At 40.9% G+C, this 16144-nt stretch overlaps 1 protein-coding gene and 1 non-coding gene across 7 annotated transcripts in view; both read left to right on the top strand.

Moving 5' to 3' along the window:
- The window catches only part of LOC137491181 (NACHT, LRR and PYD domains-containing protein 3-like), a 38347-nt gene extending 32156 nt beyond the window's left edge, over positions 1 to 6191 (top strand). For 4 of the 6 annotated variants that reach the window (XM_073948128.1, XM_073948127.1, XM_073948130.1 and 1 more), the window contains 3 exons: positions 3714 to 3887; positions 4715 to 4761; positions 5087 to 6191. In XM_073948128.1, coding sequence (XP_073804229.1) covers positions 3714 to 3887; positions 4715 to 4761; positions 5087 to 5613 — 748 coding nt within the window. In that variant the 3' untranslated portion in view covers positions 5614 to 6191. The remainder of the gene's footprint in view (positions 1 to 3713; positions 3888 to 4714; positions 4762 to 5086) is intronic. The other 2 variants (XR_012402466.1, XR_012402465.1) reach the window with 1 other exon arrangement.
- A 4030-nt stretch (positions 6192 to 10221) lies between these two features.
- On the top strand, positions 10222 to 10340 carry LOC137492368 (5S ribosomal RNA). The gene has a single exon (XR_011012341.1). It is a non-coding gene; the product is annotated as a 5S ribosomal RNA (ribosomal RNA).
- The last annotated feature ends 5804 nt before the right edge of the window (positions 10341 to 16144 follow it).

A 16144-nucleotide genomic window follows, 5' to 3' on the forward strand; every position in this document is an offset into this window, starting at 1 on the left:
AGCGGCGTGACAGCCGCAGCGGAAGCCATATGCCCCAGGAGCCTCTGAAAATATTTCAGTGGGACCACTAACTTGCTGTCGAGCTCCCTCAGACAGTTCAGCAGCAGGCGAGCGCGCTCTCTGGAGAGGTGCGCTACCATGGTGACCGAGTACAGCTCCATCCCGAGAAAAGAGATCCTCTGCACCGGGGCGAGTTTGCTCTTTTCCCAGTTGACCTGCAACCCCAGTAGGCGGAGATGCCGGAGCACCTCGTCTCTGTGTGCAGTCAATTGCTCCCGAGAGTGGGCTAAAATCAGCCAGTCGTCGAGATAATTGAGTACGCGGATGCCCGCAAGCCGCAGAGGCGCTAGGGCACCCTCCGCGAGTTTGGTGAAGACCCGCGGAGACAGAGAGAGCCCGAAGGGGAGGACCTTGTACTGCCATGCTCGACCTTCGAACGCAAACCGCAGAAACTGACGGTGGCGTGGAAGAATGGAGACATGAAAATACGCGTCCATCAGGTCTATGGCTGCAAACCAATCCTGAGGACGAACGCATCGGAGGATGCGCCTCTGCGTAAGCATTCTGAACGACAGCTTGTGAAGGCAGCGATTCAAAACGCGCAGATCTAGGATTGGCCGTGACCCACCGCTCTTTTTGGGTACGATGAGGTACGGGCTGTAAAACCCGCTCTCCATCTCGGCTGGAGGTACCGGCTCGATTGCACCCTTCGCCAGGAGGGCAGCAATCTCCTCTCGCAAGACAGGGGCAGACAGGGGATTGACCCTGGTGAAATACACGCCCGTGAACCTGGGAGGCCGTTTGGAGAACTGTAGTTCGTAGCCGAGTCTGATCGTGCGTATGAGCCACCGCGAGGGGCTGGCCCACGCTAACCAGGCAGGCAGAGCCCTCGCTAATGACGTCATCGCAGCAATCGTTGACGTACCCGCGGAGGGGCAGCGAGGAGCGGGTGTGCTGATCCGGGGAGCACGAGGGTCCCACAGAAGAGCTGGAGGAGAGCGTTTCGCTCTGGCTCCGCACCCTGACTCCTGAGAGGGGGCTTGGGGGCTGGGAGAAGGGAGACCTTCCCCCCAGCGCCCGAGAGCCGCTGGCGGAGCATGCAAGCCCTGCGAGCTGAGAGGCAGCGCGTCCCAGACTGGCGGGGCTTGAGCTGTCACATCCGGGGAAGGGAGAAAATGCTCTTTGATCGAAACTTTGGTGGCACTGAAAAGTACCGTTGGAATTTGGGCCCCGTCCTCCAGCGGGGAAAGAGCAAGTCTCCTCTTCTCCAGATGGCCTGTCTCAGGGACGCTTCGCGTCCGTTTACCAGACTTAGCGGCGCCCTGGGCAGGAGGGGCTACCGGCTTTCGGCGTGCTCGACGCGCCCGCTTCGCCGGAGGCGGGGCATCGGCCGTTAGGCGGGCGCCCTCGGCGAGGAGCAGCGGACGTGGATGGCTCGGCCGGGGATGGAGCGGGCTTACGGCCCCACCAATAGATGACTTTGCCCATCGCATCTGACTGCTCCTTCACCGCCTTGAACTCCTGGGTGAATTCACCGACGGTGTCGCCGAACAGGCCAGCCTGGGATATGGGCGCATCAAGAAAGCGAACTTTGTCGACATCGCGCATATCTGCCAGGTTTAGCCAGAGGTGGCGTTCCTGGACCACAAGTGTGGACATCGTCCTCCCCAGTGCGCAGGCGGCGGACTTAGTGGTCCAGAGAGCATAGTCGGTCACCGAACGCAGCTTGTGTAACAAGCCTGGGTTAAACCAACCCTCGTGCAGCTCGGCCAGCGCCTGCGCTTTGTAGCGCTGGTAGGTGGCCATCGCATGCAAGGCGGAAGCTGCCTGGCCCGCAGCCTTGTAAGCTCTAGCTCCGAGGGAGGCAGAAAACTTACAGGCTTCAGACGGGAGACGGGGCGGACCACGCAAAGCGGGGGCGCCACGCGGACAAAGATTGACCGCAATGGCGCGCTCCACCTGCGGGATCGCCTCATACCCTCCATCGCAGCTCCACCATCCAGGATGGTGAGGGCGGAGGCGGACGCAGCGCGGGCAGAGAAAGGTGCCCTCCAGGACTGCGTGAGCCTACTGTGCACTTCCGGGAAGAAGGGGACGAGAGGCTTCAAAGGCTTCGCCTTCTGATCCTCTACGTAACACCCATCTAGTCGGTCCGGCCGTGGGGCTGGGGGATAAACCATCTCCAACCCGACGGCAGAAGCAGCCCGAGAAAGCACGGCCAACATGTCCGCTTCAGGATTCATTTTGACGGCGCTCGCTTGCCCAGAGGGGGCGAGCGGTTCCGGATCATCGTCGGACAATGAACGCCCACCCTCCGATGCCGCGGAGGACATCTGATCTCCGGTGTCAGCGAGCAAGAGAGCTACCATCTGATTAGACGGATCACTCCCAGTACCCGAAGCTTGGATGGAGCGCTTGGAGGAGCGAGAGGTCCGCAAGCCCGTGGGCTGCGGATTGTCTTTCGCTGAAGCCCTCAGATCTGCCCGAGCACCCGCTGCAGAGCAGGAGGCAACTGGGGTGGCTCGCTCTCTTACGAAAGCTAACCGCGATCTCAACTGCGCAACGGTCATGGAATCACAGTGACGACATGAACCGCCCCCGAGCACCACATTAACATGCTGGACCCCCAAACATGTAATGTAGTGATCGTGTCCATCATCCGGAGCCAGGAAACCCCCGCACAGTCGGAGCGCCATCCTGAAAAGGACGTGCTGCACGACTGTGTTGCTCTTTTAGGAAGTTTGCAACAATACGCACCGCTCTTGGAGGACCGGACCCAAAGGGACACCAGGCAAGGGAGATACCCAGCTCGACCATCTGCCGCTGCGTGGACTCGCTCTGGACTGGGATGCAATCGTTCTCTCGAAATGGCTGTAGATCAGCAGGAGGAACCCTCATAAGCTCGATCAGAAAAGGCTCTGAAGCGAAAAGGATAGCGTCTGCTGGCGCCAGGCGTGCTTATATACTCAGTTGATTGCATATGCCGCACACCTGCGCAGGCTTGCGCTGCCAATTCATTCTTAATTGGCCCGTTCAATACTCTTTCAGACGAGTAGCTTCTGAACCGAACCTCCCATACGTGGATTTAGAACATCAAATTCACTTATAGTGCTGGAGTTCCCCCCGAAGGGGAACTAAACATCTGCAGGGCTGTGATTTATTCATATCTATACAAATGTGTGTGTGTTGAAGCAGATTGAAGATCATTCATTCATTTTCCTTCAGCTCAGTCTCTTATTGATCAGGGCTCGTGTCTGACTGACAGGGGAATGTGACTGTGGGTCAGGTGATGAACACATGAAGAGAGCGGGTTTGTGTTTGTCTGAGCTCATTTTGTTTTAGTCCACAACAGAATCACAATATAAATGATGAAATCAGCTCATTTCCTGTTGTGTTTTTTACATGACTTTAAGATGATCTTCTGAGCTCAAGTGTGTCTTCTTCCTCCTCACAGCAGACTTTACAGCTTGATGTGGTGTATTATGAACAATGTCTTTGCTCTGTACACTTCTACAGATGATGTCGAGTCCTTGTTGAGTGTGTGAGTGTGTGTGTTAGCTGATGCGAGGGCTCGATCAATAAGGAGAGCTAATCAGGATGTGTGTGTTCATCACTGCTGTTGACATGAGCAGAAACAGCAGTCAGCATCTTCACAACACAAAGAGATGTGTGATTGTCCAACTGTGTGATGTGAACTATTGCTGTTTTTGTAGATTGTCTGGCTGTATGGTAACAAAGAAAGGCTGTGGTTTTCTGTCTTCAGCTCTGACTTCAAACCCCTCACACCTGAGAGAGCTGGATCTGAGCTACAATCATCCAGGAGATTCAGGAGTCAAGCTGCTCTCTGAACAACTGGAGGATCCAAACTACACACTGGACAAACTCAAGTATGTGGAGCAGCACTGGCCTTGTGCTTTTAAACTGAATGGCTTTAAAAAGACACTAGAAAGCTCTTTTGTGATCAGCTTCAGTTTTCTGTGAGGGTTATGGGGTGAGGACAGACAGAAGATACAGCTTGTAGAGTATTCCAGTCATGTCTATGAAGAGCAAATCATTGAGTGTGAAATGAATCTCCTCTGTAAATGTTGGAGTGTATTGGCTCAGTTACAGTGACATTAAGCGGGACACACTGTACAGTTTCAGCATTTGAGCTGAGCAGAGAAACTTCTTCCTCCATTTCTGCTGAAGAATCCTACAATATCAGGTCAGGAATAGGGTTGGGGATTGAAGATGGATTCAGATTCTGGAATCAGACACTTGGATTAATGTTCAGACTCTTGTTCTAAAATCAACATCTGGATTCCTCTTCTCTGTGCACACATGTGTATTTTTCACTTGCTAATCTGTCAGGAACTTGGGCGCTGGCGAGCAGCTTTAATAATCTGAACATAGATTAGAGATGGACTGCAACATGTGCTCAAAGGCTGCATGTGCTGAAGAACGATGGCAAAGCTAAGTGTGATCACTGTAATAAATGAATGTTGCAGCAGGGTGTCTCCATCAACATGAGCAGTATCTGCGCTCGCTTCACCAACAGCAGAGGAAAAGAACGCACTGTGTTACATTCATTGTGCATCCCGGCTCAACCAACAAGTGTTGTGTGTTTTAGCTCAAGAGTTTGGAGCGTGTAGCTGAGCAGCTCAGTGCTAGCTTTAGCTTATTAGCTGAGGGGGAAACTAAACAGCTCATTCTCTCCATCTGTGTGTGTTTACAGTCTGGATCATGGAGGACACACGAGGATTACAGCAGGACCACGCAAATGTAGGACTACACACACGCACACACACACTCAAACGCGTGCACACAAACACACACACTCACTCATGCACGCACGCATGCACGCACACACACTCTCACACTCATGCACGCACACACACAAACACACACTCTCTCACACACACAGGCACGCATGTACGCACACACACACAACTCACTTTCACACACACACTCAAACATGCACATACACACACTCTATCTCACACACACAAACACAATCTCTCTTTCTCTTTCTCTCTCTCACACACACACACGCACACACACACACACACACAGCTGTGGTTATAAATGTGTGTGTTCTTGTGTTCAGATGTCTGTTTCCTCACTCTGGATCCAAACACAGCACACACTCAACTCATTCTGTCTGGGGAGAACAGAGAGGTGAAGAGTGTGGAGGAGAATCAGCCGTATCCTGATCATCCAGACAGATTTGATGATTATCAGGTGTTGTGCAGAGAGAGTGTGTGTGGACGCTGTTACTGGGAGATTGACTGGAGTGGAGATGTTGGTGTGTTTATATCAGTGTCATATAAGAGCATCAGGAGGAAGGGAGGAGATGCTGAGTGTGTGTTTGGATATAATGCTCAGTCCTGGAGTTTGATCTGTGATTCCTCCAGTTTCATATTCAGACACAATAACACACGCACTGATCTCTCAGTGAAGCGGCTCAGCAGGAGAATAGGAGTGTTTGTGGATCACAGTGCAGGAACTCTGATCTTTTACAACATCTATAGAGACACAATGAGCCTCATCCACTCAGTCCAGACCACATTCACTGAGCCGCTCTGCCCTGGGTTTAGGCTTGTTTATCCTGGATCATCAGTGAAACTGAGCTGAAGACTGACGAGAGATTTACCCAGAATCCTCTGCAGGAGCAGTCAGCAGCAGTGTGTGTGTGTGTTTGCCCGTGAGTGCATGAGTTCACTACTGTGTGTGTGTGTATGTGTGTGTGTGTGACAGAGAAAGAGAGAGAGTGTGTGTGTGTGTGTGTGTGTGTGTGTGTGTGTGTGTGTGTGTGTGTGTGTGTGTGTGAGTGTGTGTGTGTGTGTGTGTGCGTGTGTGTGTCTCAGTCTTCATCAGTGTCATCATTGATGTTGATGAAGTGTCCTCCAGGATGCTGCTGTGTTCAGATCAGCTCATTCTTGTCTAGATTGATCTTCTTCATTGTTTCTCTGTTGTTTGAGCACAAATAATAAGTTAATGTTAAATCCACTGCTGATATTAGAATGTGATGATGAACGTGGAAATGTCTGAATCCTGTCTGAATCTCTGTCAAATCTTGAATCAACTGTAGAGAAATCCAGCAGCTCAATGAATAAAGGAGAAATGAAGTGTGACGTTTGTTTCTGCTCTTCTGATCTTCTTCTTCTTCATGATTTGACTTGAACTGAACAATAAAAACACATTTATTCCAGTATTTATTGATCTGTTCATGTTAGTTGATGACAGTAAAGTTGTTCTCTGTTAGTTCTTGTTGACTCTCAGTGCATAGACGTTCCACATGGAAATTGGGAATATAAAGAACAAAAAATTACATAAAGATCTTAGGCATTACACTGGGATATGATGAAATTAAAACTAAAGAAATAATTTGGGATGAACTTATAAATAAAATGGAAAAAAGATTATGTTTTTGGAAACAGAGAGTGTTGTTTTTAAAGGAAAAGTACTGGTATTAAATTCTCTTTTTCTATCTAAGATGTGGTATGTTTTAAGTGTTGTTAGTCTACCTACGTGGGTGTATAAGCAAATAAAAACTATGATTTTAAAGTTTTTATGGGATGATAAACCATCTAAAATTGCATATAACACTATCATTGGAAAGGTGGATGAGGGAGGACTAGGACTTATAGATCCATGGATAAGAATGAAAAGCATGAGAATTAAAACATTAAAAAAGTTTTTAAATGAAGACAATATTTCATGGAAAAGCATAATGAGTTATTTTATTAATAAATGTGGACAAATAGGAGATGATTTCTTATGGATGGCATTTAAAGACCGCATGATAGAAAATATTCCTGAGTTTTATAAAGAGTTGTTGAGAACATGGAAATGCTTTTATAATAATATACAAACTGAGATTGAAGGGAGAAAACTTTATTTACAGCAACCCCTATTTTTAAATCAGAACAATAAAAGCAAAAAGCAAATGTTTTATGAGAACTGGTATGCAGTGGGTTTTAGACAAGTAAAAGACATTTTATATGAAATAAAACCTGGGTTTTTACCGACTCAAGCAATAATAGATACACTGGAGGAAATAGAAGATGTAGATGATAAAGAAAAAATTGAAGATCAATACAAGAAGTTAAGATTAGCATTACCAGATCACTGGATCAAAACTATTGAAGAGAATGAAAAAGAAACTGAAAATAGAAAAATAAAAGTTTTTTTAAAAATGGATGAAGATAAGATTAGTTTCAATGATTGTCCTATCAAGATGTTTTATACATGTTTGTGTAATACTGTGTTTAAAAAACCTAAATCAAGAGAATTTTGGGAAAAGTTATTTGAAAACTTTGATACTTCAAATATATGGAAAAATGTAAGATCAATTTTAAAAAGTCCAGCATTGGAAAACTTTGATTTTATGTTAAGACACAACTGCATAATGACAGAGATCATCTTTAAAAAGATTGGGGTATCACAAGATGATTTGTGTAAAGTGTGTTTGGAAAAAAAGGAAGGCGTGTTACACCTATTTTTAAATTGTAAAAAGTTGAGTGATTTTATGAAGATGTTGAAAACAATGGTATGTAATTTTCTGTATGATGAAAACATTATTTTAGAAGAATGGGATACACTGTTTTTATTTGGTTTTAATGGGAAAACAAAAAATAAGTTTGCTCTTAATTATATGTTGACTCTTGCAAGATATACAATATGGAAAAGAAGAAATATTATGAAACAAAAGAAAAAAGAAATTCCATTGGTTTTGTTGTACAAACAGATTGTGACTGAGGAAATAATGGTTATATATGACTATTGCAAAATGTATGAAAAGATGGACATTTTTGAAAAATGTATTACAAAAAATAATCCATATATTGTACAAACTTGGACTGGTTTTGAAGTTTTCTTACCTGGAGATTTTTAAATATTTTATCTTTTAAATATTTGTATGTATAAATGTCATGATTGTTGATGATGTATTTTTTAATAAAGAAAAAAAAAAAAAATCTCATCTGAACTCGGAAGTAAAGCAGGGTCGGGCCTGGTTAGTACTTGGATGGGAGACCGCCTGGGAATACCAGGTGCTGTAAGCTTTTCGAAGTCCTTCATTTGGCAGCTGATAGACTTCCCCGTGTCACAGCTTCGCTGCCATTATTTTTTCTCGCCTTCAAGGGCATTGTTTCGGGCGGTGCTGTGTCGATGCCAGCTGAGCTGCGCTCGCTCCCTGGTGCTGCGCCTGTTTCAAATAGCCAACTCTTGACGGCCTCTTTCGCTTACGGCCATACCACCCTGGAAATGCCCGATCTCATCTGAGGGTCGGGCCTGGTTAGTACTTGGATGGGAGACCGCCTGGGAATACCAGGTGCTGTAAGCTTTTCGAAGTCCTTCATTTGGCAGCTGATAGACTTCCCCGTGTCACAGCTTCGCTGCCATTATTTTTTCTAGCCTTCAAGGTGTAGGAACTCATCGGCATTTTTCAGTGGTCAACACAAGTTGAATCTGAAATCTTGGGCATCTCCAATGGTCTCATTCATTGAACTAGCTTGAGGGCTTATACCATCAGGATAACAGAGCGCCAATTGATTTCGGGCTCCTCTGACCAGTACTTCTCCGCAGATGTTCTAGTACCCTTCGGCTAACTAGCCAATGATTAATTAAATCAGTTAAATTAAAAACAATGGCCCTTACAGGATCTTCAGCGGAAACCATTTCACGAGACTTTTAATTGACTCCTGGTCATGTGCTCGCCTTGGGCACATCCTGCTAGAAGCACAATTTCGTAGAGACAAAGAGATCTCTAGAAACATTAATGCATATGAATGAAAGACAATCTCTTAAAATGTTAGAACTAAGGCAGATGTATCTTTGAATAATATGCCATAATGTTCCTCATATGCTGTTTATTGCAAATCAACCAGGTTAATCAATGTGTTGTTTTAACCCTTATAACAGAGTAAAATGTTCTGTATGTGTCTGAAATGTATGATGTCTGGTATTGAACGAAAGCTAGTGACATTTGCAATACGTTGGTGTAAATGAAAACCTAGTAGTACAAACAGTATCCATCTTGTAACGTTTGATGTAAGAGTTTCAATCTTGCAAGAGTTCTACCACGTTAAATCTACATGCAGTCTGTTAATTATTGACCTTTCCTACGTCAGTACGGGGCGTGGCCCCGCCCTTCATGGTAACTGCTCATTGGCAGACAGTGCCATGGGGACGAACCAGCCCAGGTCACTTAAAAACACCCTGCGACAAAGAAACTTTGCCTTTTGCATCAGCTAGCTTGCGCATGCTTTTGCTCTCTGCCCCCTTTCGCCTGCCCGGACACCGAGCCGCCACGCGATTGGGTCACCACGAACTTCCACGCAAACCTCTTAAGTTTCGGGACTCACGAAACTGCACGAACTTCCGCAAAACCGACTCTCAGCAGTCCGTCACCTAGGTAACCCAGGACAACAGCCATTCACGAGCGCGTGAATCCCAAAGACGTCATTGAAGCGAGAAACCACCCAATCAGGAGCACCGTGTTTCCCCAAGGCCAGTCGGCGAGGGAGATTCGACTTCAGCAAAAAGGGCGCAAGTAACACAAACTAATGTTGTCTCTTGCTGATCTTGTGCAGATTGATCTTAAGCAGTTAAAGATAAGCCATATCTCTGCTTTTGTGGTTTCTCAGGTGTTATTCTAAGATCTTGCAAGAAGTATTAGAATTAATTTGGGACGTTGTCAACTCATTTTGCATCCTCTGAACTGCCTCTGTGTGTATGTGTGAATGTGTGTGTTGGTTTGTTGTTTGCTTATTACGTAGTTAGTTTCATTTATCGTAGTGTAGCTCAATAAATCTTTGTACTCATTTTGTAAGAACTGTGTTCTTGTTTATGTGCTTCTAAGTCATTGCCTCGAGCTGTAGATCTTGTTACCTTGCTAAAAGATCATCCAATACTGTGTTATGTTATTATCGTTGGCCACGTAAATAATATTAACAAGATTGGTAAGATCGATGTCTTCTATTTGCGGGACAAATGGTAGATAAAGTGTGAATCTTTTGATCTGATTCAATCTGACTCATTTGAGTCAAATCAATGATTCGAATCTTTAGGATCCGATTCATTGAAATGAGCTAATTAATCCCTGATCGATATTAAAACGTAGGTTGATCCCCTACAAAGGGCATTGTTTCGGGCGGTGCTGTGTCGATGCCAGCTGAGCTGCGCTCGTTCCCTGGTGCTGCGCCTGTTTCAAATAGCCAACTCTTGACAGCCTCTTTCGCTTACGGCCATACCACCCTGGAAATGCCCGATCTCATCTGAACTCGGAAGTAAAGCAGGGTCGGGCCTGGTTAGTACTTGGATGGGAGACCGCCTGGGAATACCAGGTGCTGTAAGCTTTTCGAAGTCCTTCATTTGGCAGCTGATAGACTTCCCCGTGTCACAGCTTCGCTGCCATTATTTTTTCTCGCCTTCAAGGGCATTGTTTCGGGCGGTGCTGTGTCGATGCCAGCTGAGCTGCGCTCGCTCCCTGGTGCTGCGCCTGTTTCAAATAGCCAACTCTTGACGGCCTCTTTCGCTTACGGCCATACCACCCTGGCAACGCCCCCTTGAGTTTGACTGAGTCAGTGCTTTCAAGGAAGTGTGAGGTGGCAGTAGGGAGAGAAAGGCTCTCCCATTTTGATTTGCTTTATTGTTTTTTTCTTGATTTTGCTTAAATTAAATTGTATTAATTTTGTTTAGTTTTAGTTAAACCCCAGACAGTGTTATCTGTTTGGGGTTAAAACATTTTGAAAGGATGGACACTTTGGTAAAGGAACTGGAACTGAAAATGGACTATGGCAGCATGGACAAAGCTACTCCTGAAAACAACAATTCAAGAGATTCAAACAACGGCATCGACGATAATGACACATGGGCAACTGTTGTGGCAAGAAGGAGGAAAAATAAATCAGACACAAGTACAGAAGGAAGTGGAGAAATGCAACAAACTAAAGGTAAAGCAAATGCTGAACACTTGGAAAACAGCCAACCAACAAGTCATAGAAATGAGATGATAAACAAACTGAAAAGTCAAGCTAGATTTCAGAGACAATATTAAAAAGAAACAACTTTTACAATGACTGTGAAAGATCCTGAAAATATCACCGTAACTATGATTATAAAGGCTGTGGAAGATAAGACTGGAATTGGAAAATTGTTTGGACTGAGGAAAAAATCCAATTTTGACTATGAACTTACTATGGAAAATGAAACGGACTGTGATCACTTAATGGATGGACTGATGATTAACCAACAATTTTGTGAAGTATCAAAACTCTGCGCAACTGAGAGAATGGTTTCTTTTTTGAACTTACCCAACTATATTCAAGATAGTGAAATCATCCAAAAGCTTGTGGACTGGGGAGTTTCTCCAATTCTCCCTCTGAGAAGAAGATATCATCCAGGAACAACTGTGGCTGATGGAACAAGGTTTATCAGGGTGAAATTTCCAAAAGAAGTTATGAGTCTTCCTTACAATGTAAAGTTTGATACAGAGGAAGGACCAAAATATTTTAGAGTCATACATGATCAGCAGATAAAAACATGCAGATTATGTGGAAGTGCTGAACATGAAAAAAAAGACTGGCCACAATTTGTTTGTAGAGAATGTCTGGAGCAGGGGCATTTTGCGCGGGACTGTAAAGCCCCATGGTGCCAAGGCTGCAAAAAGACAATATTGTGGTGCAGATGTGAATCGGATGAGGAAGAGACTGGAGTTATGGAAACGAACAAACAAATGGAGAAATCAAGCAATGAAGAACGGGAAGAGGAAGTACAGGAATTACCACCGGATGATTTAAATGAACAAGAAGAGGAGCAGGCCATGAGTGAAGAGGATGAAGGAGATACAGCAGAGACTGAGGCACAACATCTAATGAAAGACGATGGACAGGACATGGAAGAAGAACATGGAGCAGCAGGTGAAAATACAGAAAGCAGAATTGAGGAAGAGGTAAGCGATGATGATGATAATGAAGAAATAAATATTGGGACTAAAGACAGAACAATAGACAGCATAAACAGAAGACGCAGAAAAACTGTACAATTAAATATTCAGCAAGTGCTTAAGAAACAAAAATTACGTAAGGAAGCAAAAGCAAAACTAAAAACTGACAGAACTGATCTAAGATTTTAGATCATAAAAATACAAATGATTGATGGATTTGTTTCATTTGGATTTTCTTTTGTTTGGATGGCTTGTTTTCTTTTATATTTCTAATGAACAACTTATGTTTGGTTTCAATTAATGTAAGAGGGCTGTCATCCAAAGTGAAGTTTGAAAATGTAATTGCTTTAACAGAAAAATGTGATGTTATATGTATACAAGAGACTGGATGGAATGAAAACATTGTTAATGATTTTAAAAAATGTTGGGATGGGGAAATATTGTATAATAATGACCCAAATAAGAAAAAAGGCATGGCAATACTAATTAGAAGGGGAATAGGATATACATTTGATGTTTTATTTAAAGATAATTATGGAAGGATTTTAACTATTAAAATTATGAATAAGGATGAAGAAATAACAATATGTAATATACATGCTCCAAATGAAGACTTAGAAAGAGTAACTTTTTTTAAAGATCTAAGTGTTTTAATGAGTGGATGGAATAATGTTATTGTTTTAGGAGATTTTAATACTGTTTTAGAAAGAATAGATGTAGATGATCATATGGTGTATAGAGCAGATGTTGGAAGAAGAGAAATGAAACACATGATTGAAAAACATAAACATGTAGATGTATGGAGAGAGAGAAATAAAGCCAAAAGAGAATACTCAAGAAGACAGTGGGTGAATACAGTTTTAAAACAAAGCAGATTAGACTATGTTTTATGTACAAGAAATTTAGAATCTTTTATTTCAAATATTTTTTACAAGATTTTTAGCTGTAGTGACCATGATTTTCTGTATGTAATGATGGATTTCAGTGGAGTTGAAAGAGGACCAGGTGTATGGGTGTTTAATACAGAGCTTTTAAAGAATGATTTTTATAAAATTGAAATGGAAAACATGATTATTAATAGTGTGAATGATGAGTTATATGAGGAAGAAATAAGTGTGTGGTGGGACAATGTAAAATTAGAGGCCAAAAGATTTTCAATAGAATGTTTAAAGAAAATGCAGAAAGCCAAAAGAGCTAAAGAAAGACAATTAAACAAAGAATGGGAGAATGAAATGGAAAAGATAACAGAAGGAAATATGGATATTAGGAGAATAGTGATATTAGAAGAGAAACTGAAAAAACTAGAAGAGGAAAAATGTATGGGAGCTAGAATAAGAAGTAAGATAAAAAATACAGTGGAAGGAGAAAGAAGTACAAAGTTCTTTTATGATCTAGAAAAAACACGACAAAAAGCAGATTTGATAAAGAATGTCTCAACAAAAGAGAAAACTGTCAAAGATAAAGAAAGTATTTTAAGAACCGTTAAAGATTTCTATGAAACTTTGTTTAAAGCAAAAGGAGTTCATGAAGAAGATAAGGATTTTTTATTAAATCAAATAAAGGTTAAAGTAAGTGAAGAGGATAAAAAACTGTGTGATAGTGATATAACTGAAGATGAGATCAATGAAGCTATAACACAATTAAGTAATGGGAAAAGCCCTGGTTTAGATGGTTTGTCATCCGAATTTTATAAGACTTTTAAAGATGTTTTAATTCCAATTTTAAAAGATCTTTTTATTGCTATTTTTAAAAAAGGACAGTTGAGTGAGAGTATGAAGAAAGGAATGATTAAAATAATTTATAAAAATAAAGGTGATAAATATGATTTGCAAAATTATAGACCTTTAAGTATGCTTAATACAGATTATAAAATATTAGCAAAGATTTTAGCAAACAGGCTTAAAAAGGTAGTTCCCACTCTTATTACTACTAACCAGGCTTATGGTGTTATAGGAAGAGATATAGCAGACACAGTAACAAGCATCAGAGATTTAATCTGGTACATAAAAGAAAAAAAAGATGAAGGATTTTTATTCAGCATAGATCTAGAAAAGGCTTTTGATAGAGTTGAGCATAGCTATTTATTTGACATAATACAAAAATTTGGCTTTGGTGAGAATTTTATTAAGTGGATAAAATGTTTTTATACAGATATTTTTAGTTGTTTTAAAATAAATGGATTTTTAACCGATTACATTGAGATTTCTAGATCTATAAGACAAGGATGTCCTTTATCAGCGTTATTATACACATTAGTTGCTGAACCATTAGGCTTAGCTATAAATGGAGAAAAGGAAATTAAAGGGTTTAAAATAGAAATCAATAGAACAGAACAGAAGATTTTTTAGTATGCTGATGATACCACTCTATTTTTAAAAGATTTTAAAAGTGTTGGAAAAGCTATGGAAATATTTGATAAATATTGTCGAGGATCGGGAGCAAAAGTAAATAAAGAAAAAACTGAATATATGAAGATGGGAAAAGTAGACGTTCCACAAGGAAATTGGGAATATAAAGAACAAAAAAATTACATAAAGATCTTAGGCATTACACTGAAATATGATGAAATTAAAACTAGAGAAATAATTTGGGACGAACTTATAAATGAAATGGAAAAAAGATTATGTTTTTGGAAACAGAGAGTATTGTTTTTAAAAGGAAAAGTACTGGTATTAAATTCTCTTTTTCTATCTAAGATGTGGTATGTTTTAAGTGTTGTTAGTCTACCTACGTGGGTGTATAAGAAAATAAAAACTATGATTTTAAAGTTTTTATGGGATAATAAACCATCTAAAATTGCATAAAACACTATCATTGGAAAGGTGGATGAGGGAGGACTAGGACTTATAGATCCATGGATAAGAATGAAAAGCATGAGAATTAAAACATTAAAAAAGTTTTTAAATGAAGACAATATTCCATGGAAAAGCATAATGAGTTATTTTATTAATAAATGTGGACAAATAGGAGATGATTTCTTATGGATGGCATTTAAAGACCGCATGATAGAAAATATTCCTGAGTTTTATAAAGAGGTGTTGAGAACATGGAAATGCTTTTATAATAATATACAAACTGAGATTGAAGGGAGAAAACTTTATTTACAGCAACCCTTATTTTTAAATCAGAACAATAAAAGCAAAAAGCAAATGTTTTATGAGAACTGGTATGCAGTGGGTTTTAGACAAGTAAAAGACATTTTATATGATTTACCGACTCAAGCAATAATAGATACACTGGAGGAAATAGAAGATGTAGATGATAAAGAAAAAATTGAAGATCAATACAAGAAGTTAAGATTAGCATTACCAGATCACTGGATCAAAACTATTGAAGAGAATGAAAAAGAAACTGAAAATAGAAAAATAAAAGTTTTTTTAAAAATGGATGAAGATAAAATTAGTATCAATGATTGTCCTATCAAGATGTTTTATACATGTTTGTGTAATACTGTGTTTAAAAAACCTAAATCAAGAGAATTTTGGGAAAAGTTATTTGAAAACTTTGATACTTCAAATATATGGAAAAATGTAAGATCAATTTTAAAAAGTCCTGCATTGGAAAACTTTGATTTTATGTTAAGACACAACTGCATAATGACAGAGATCATCTTTAAAAAGATTGGGGTATCACAAGATGATTTGTGTAAAGTGTGTTTGGAAAAAAAGGAAGGCGTGTTACACCTATTTTTAAATTGTAAAAAGTTGAGTGATTTTATGAAGATGTTGAAAACAATGGTGTGTAATTTTCTGTATGATGAAAACATTATTTTAGAAGAATGGGATACACTGTTTTTATTTGGTTTTAATGGGAAAACAAAAAATAAGTTTGCTCTTAATTATATGTTGACTCTTGCAAGATTTACAATATGGAAAAGAAGAAATATTATGAAACAAAATAAAAAAGAAATTCCATTGGTTTTGTTGTATAAACAGATTGTGACTGAGGAAATAATGGTTATATATGACTATTGCAAAATGTATGAAAAGATGGACATTTTTGAAAAATGTATTACAAAAAATAATCCATATATTGTACAAACTTGGACTGGTTTTAAAGTTTTCTTACCTAAAGATTTTTAAATATTTTATCTTTTAATATTTGTATGTATAAATGTCAAGATTGTTGATGATGTATTTTTTAATAAAGAAAAAAGAAAAAAAAAAAGCTCGAATCTGCTCAGGAGCAAGTGTCTTTCCCACGATTAGATTGCAG

The sequence above is a fragment of the Danio rerio genome, chromosome 4 (genome assembly GCF_049306965.1).
Source record: "Danio rerio strain Tuebingen ecotype United States chromosome 4, GRCz12tu, whole genome shotgun sequence".
In the NCBI taxonomy this organism is placed as follows: domain Eukaryota; kingdom Metazoa; phylum Chordata; class Actinopteri; order Cypriniformes; family Danionidae; genus Danio; species Danio rerio.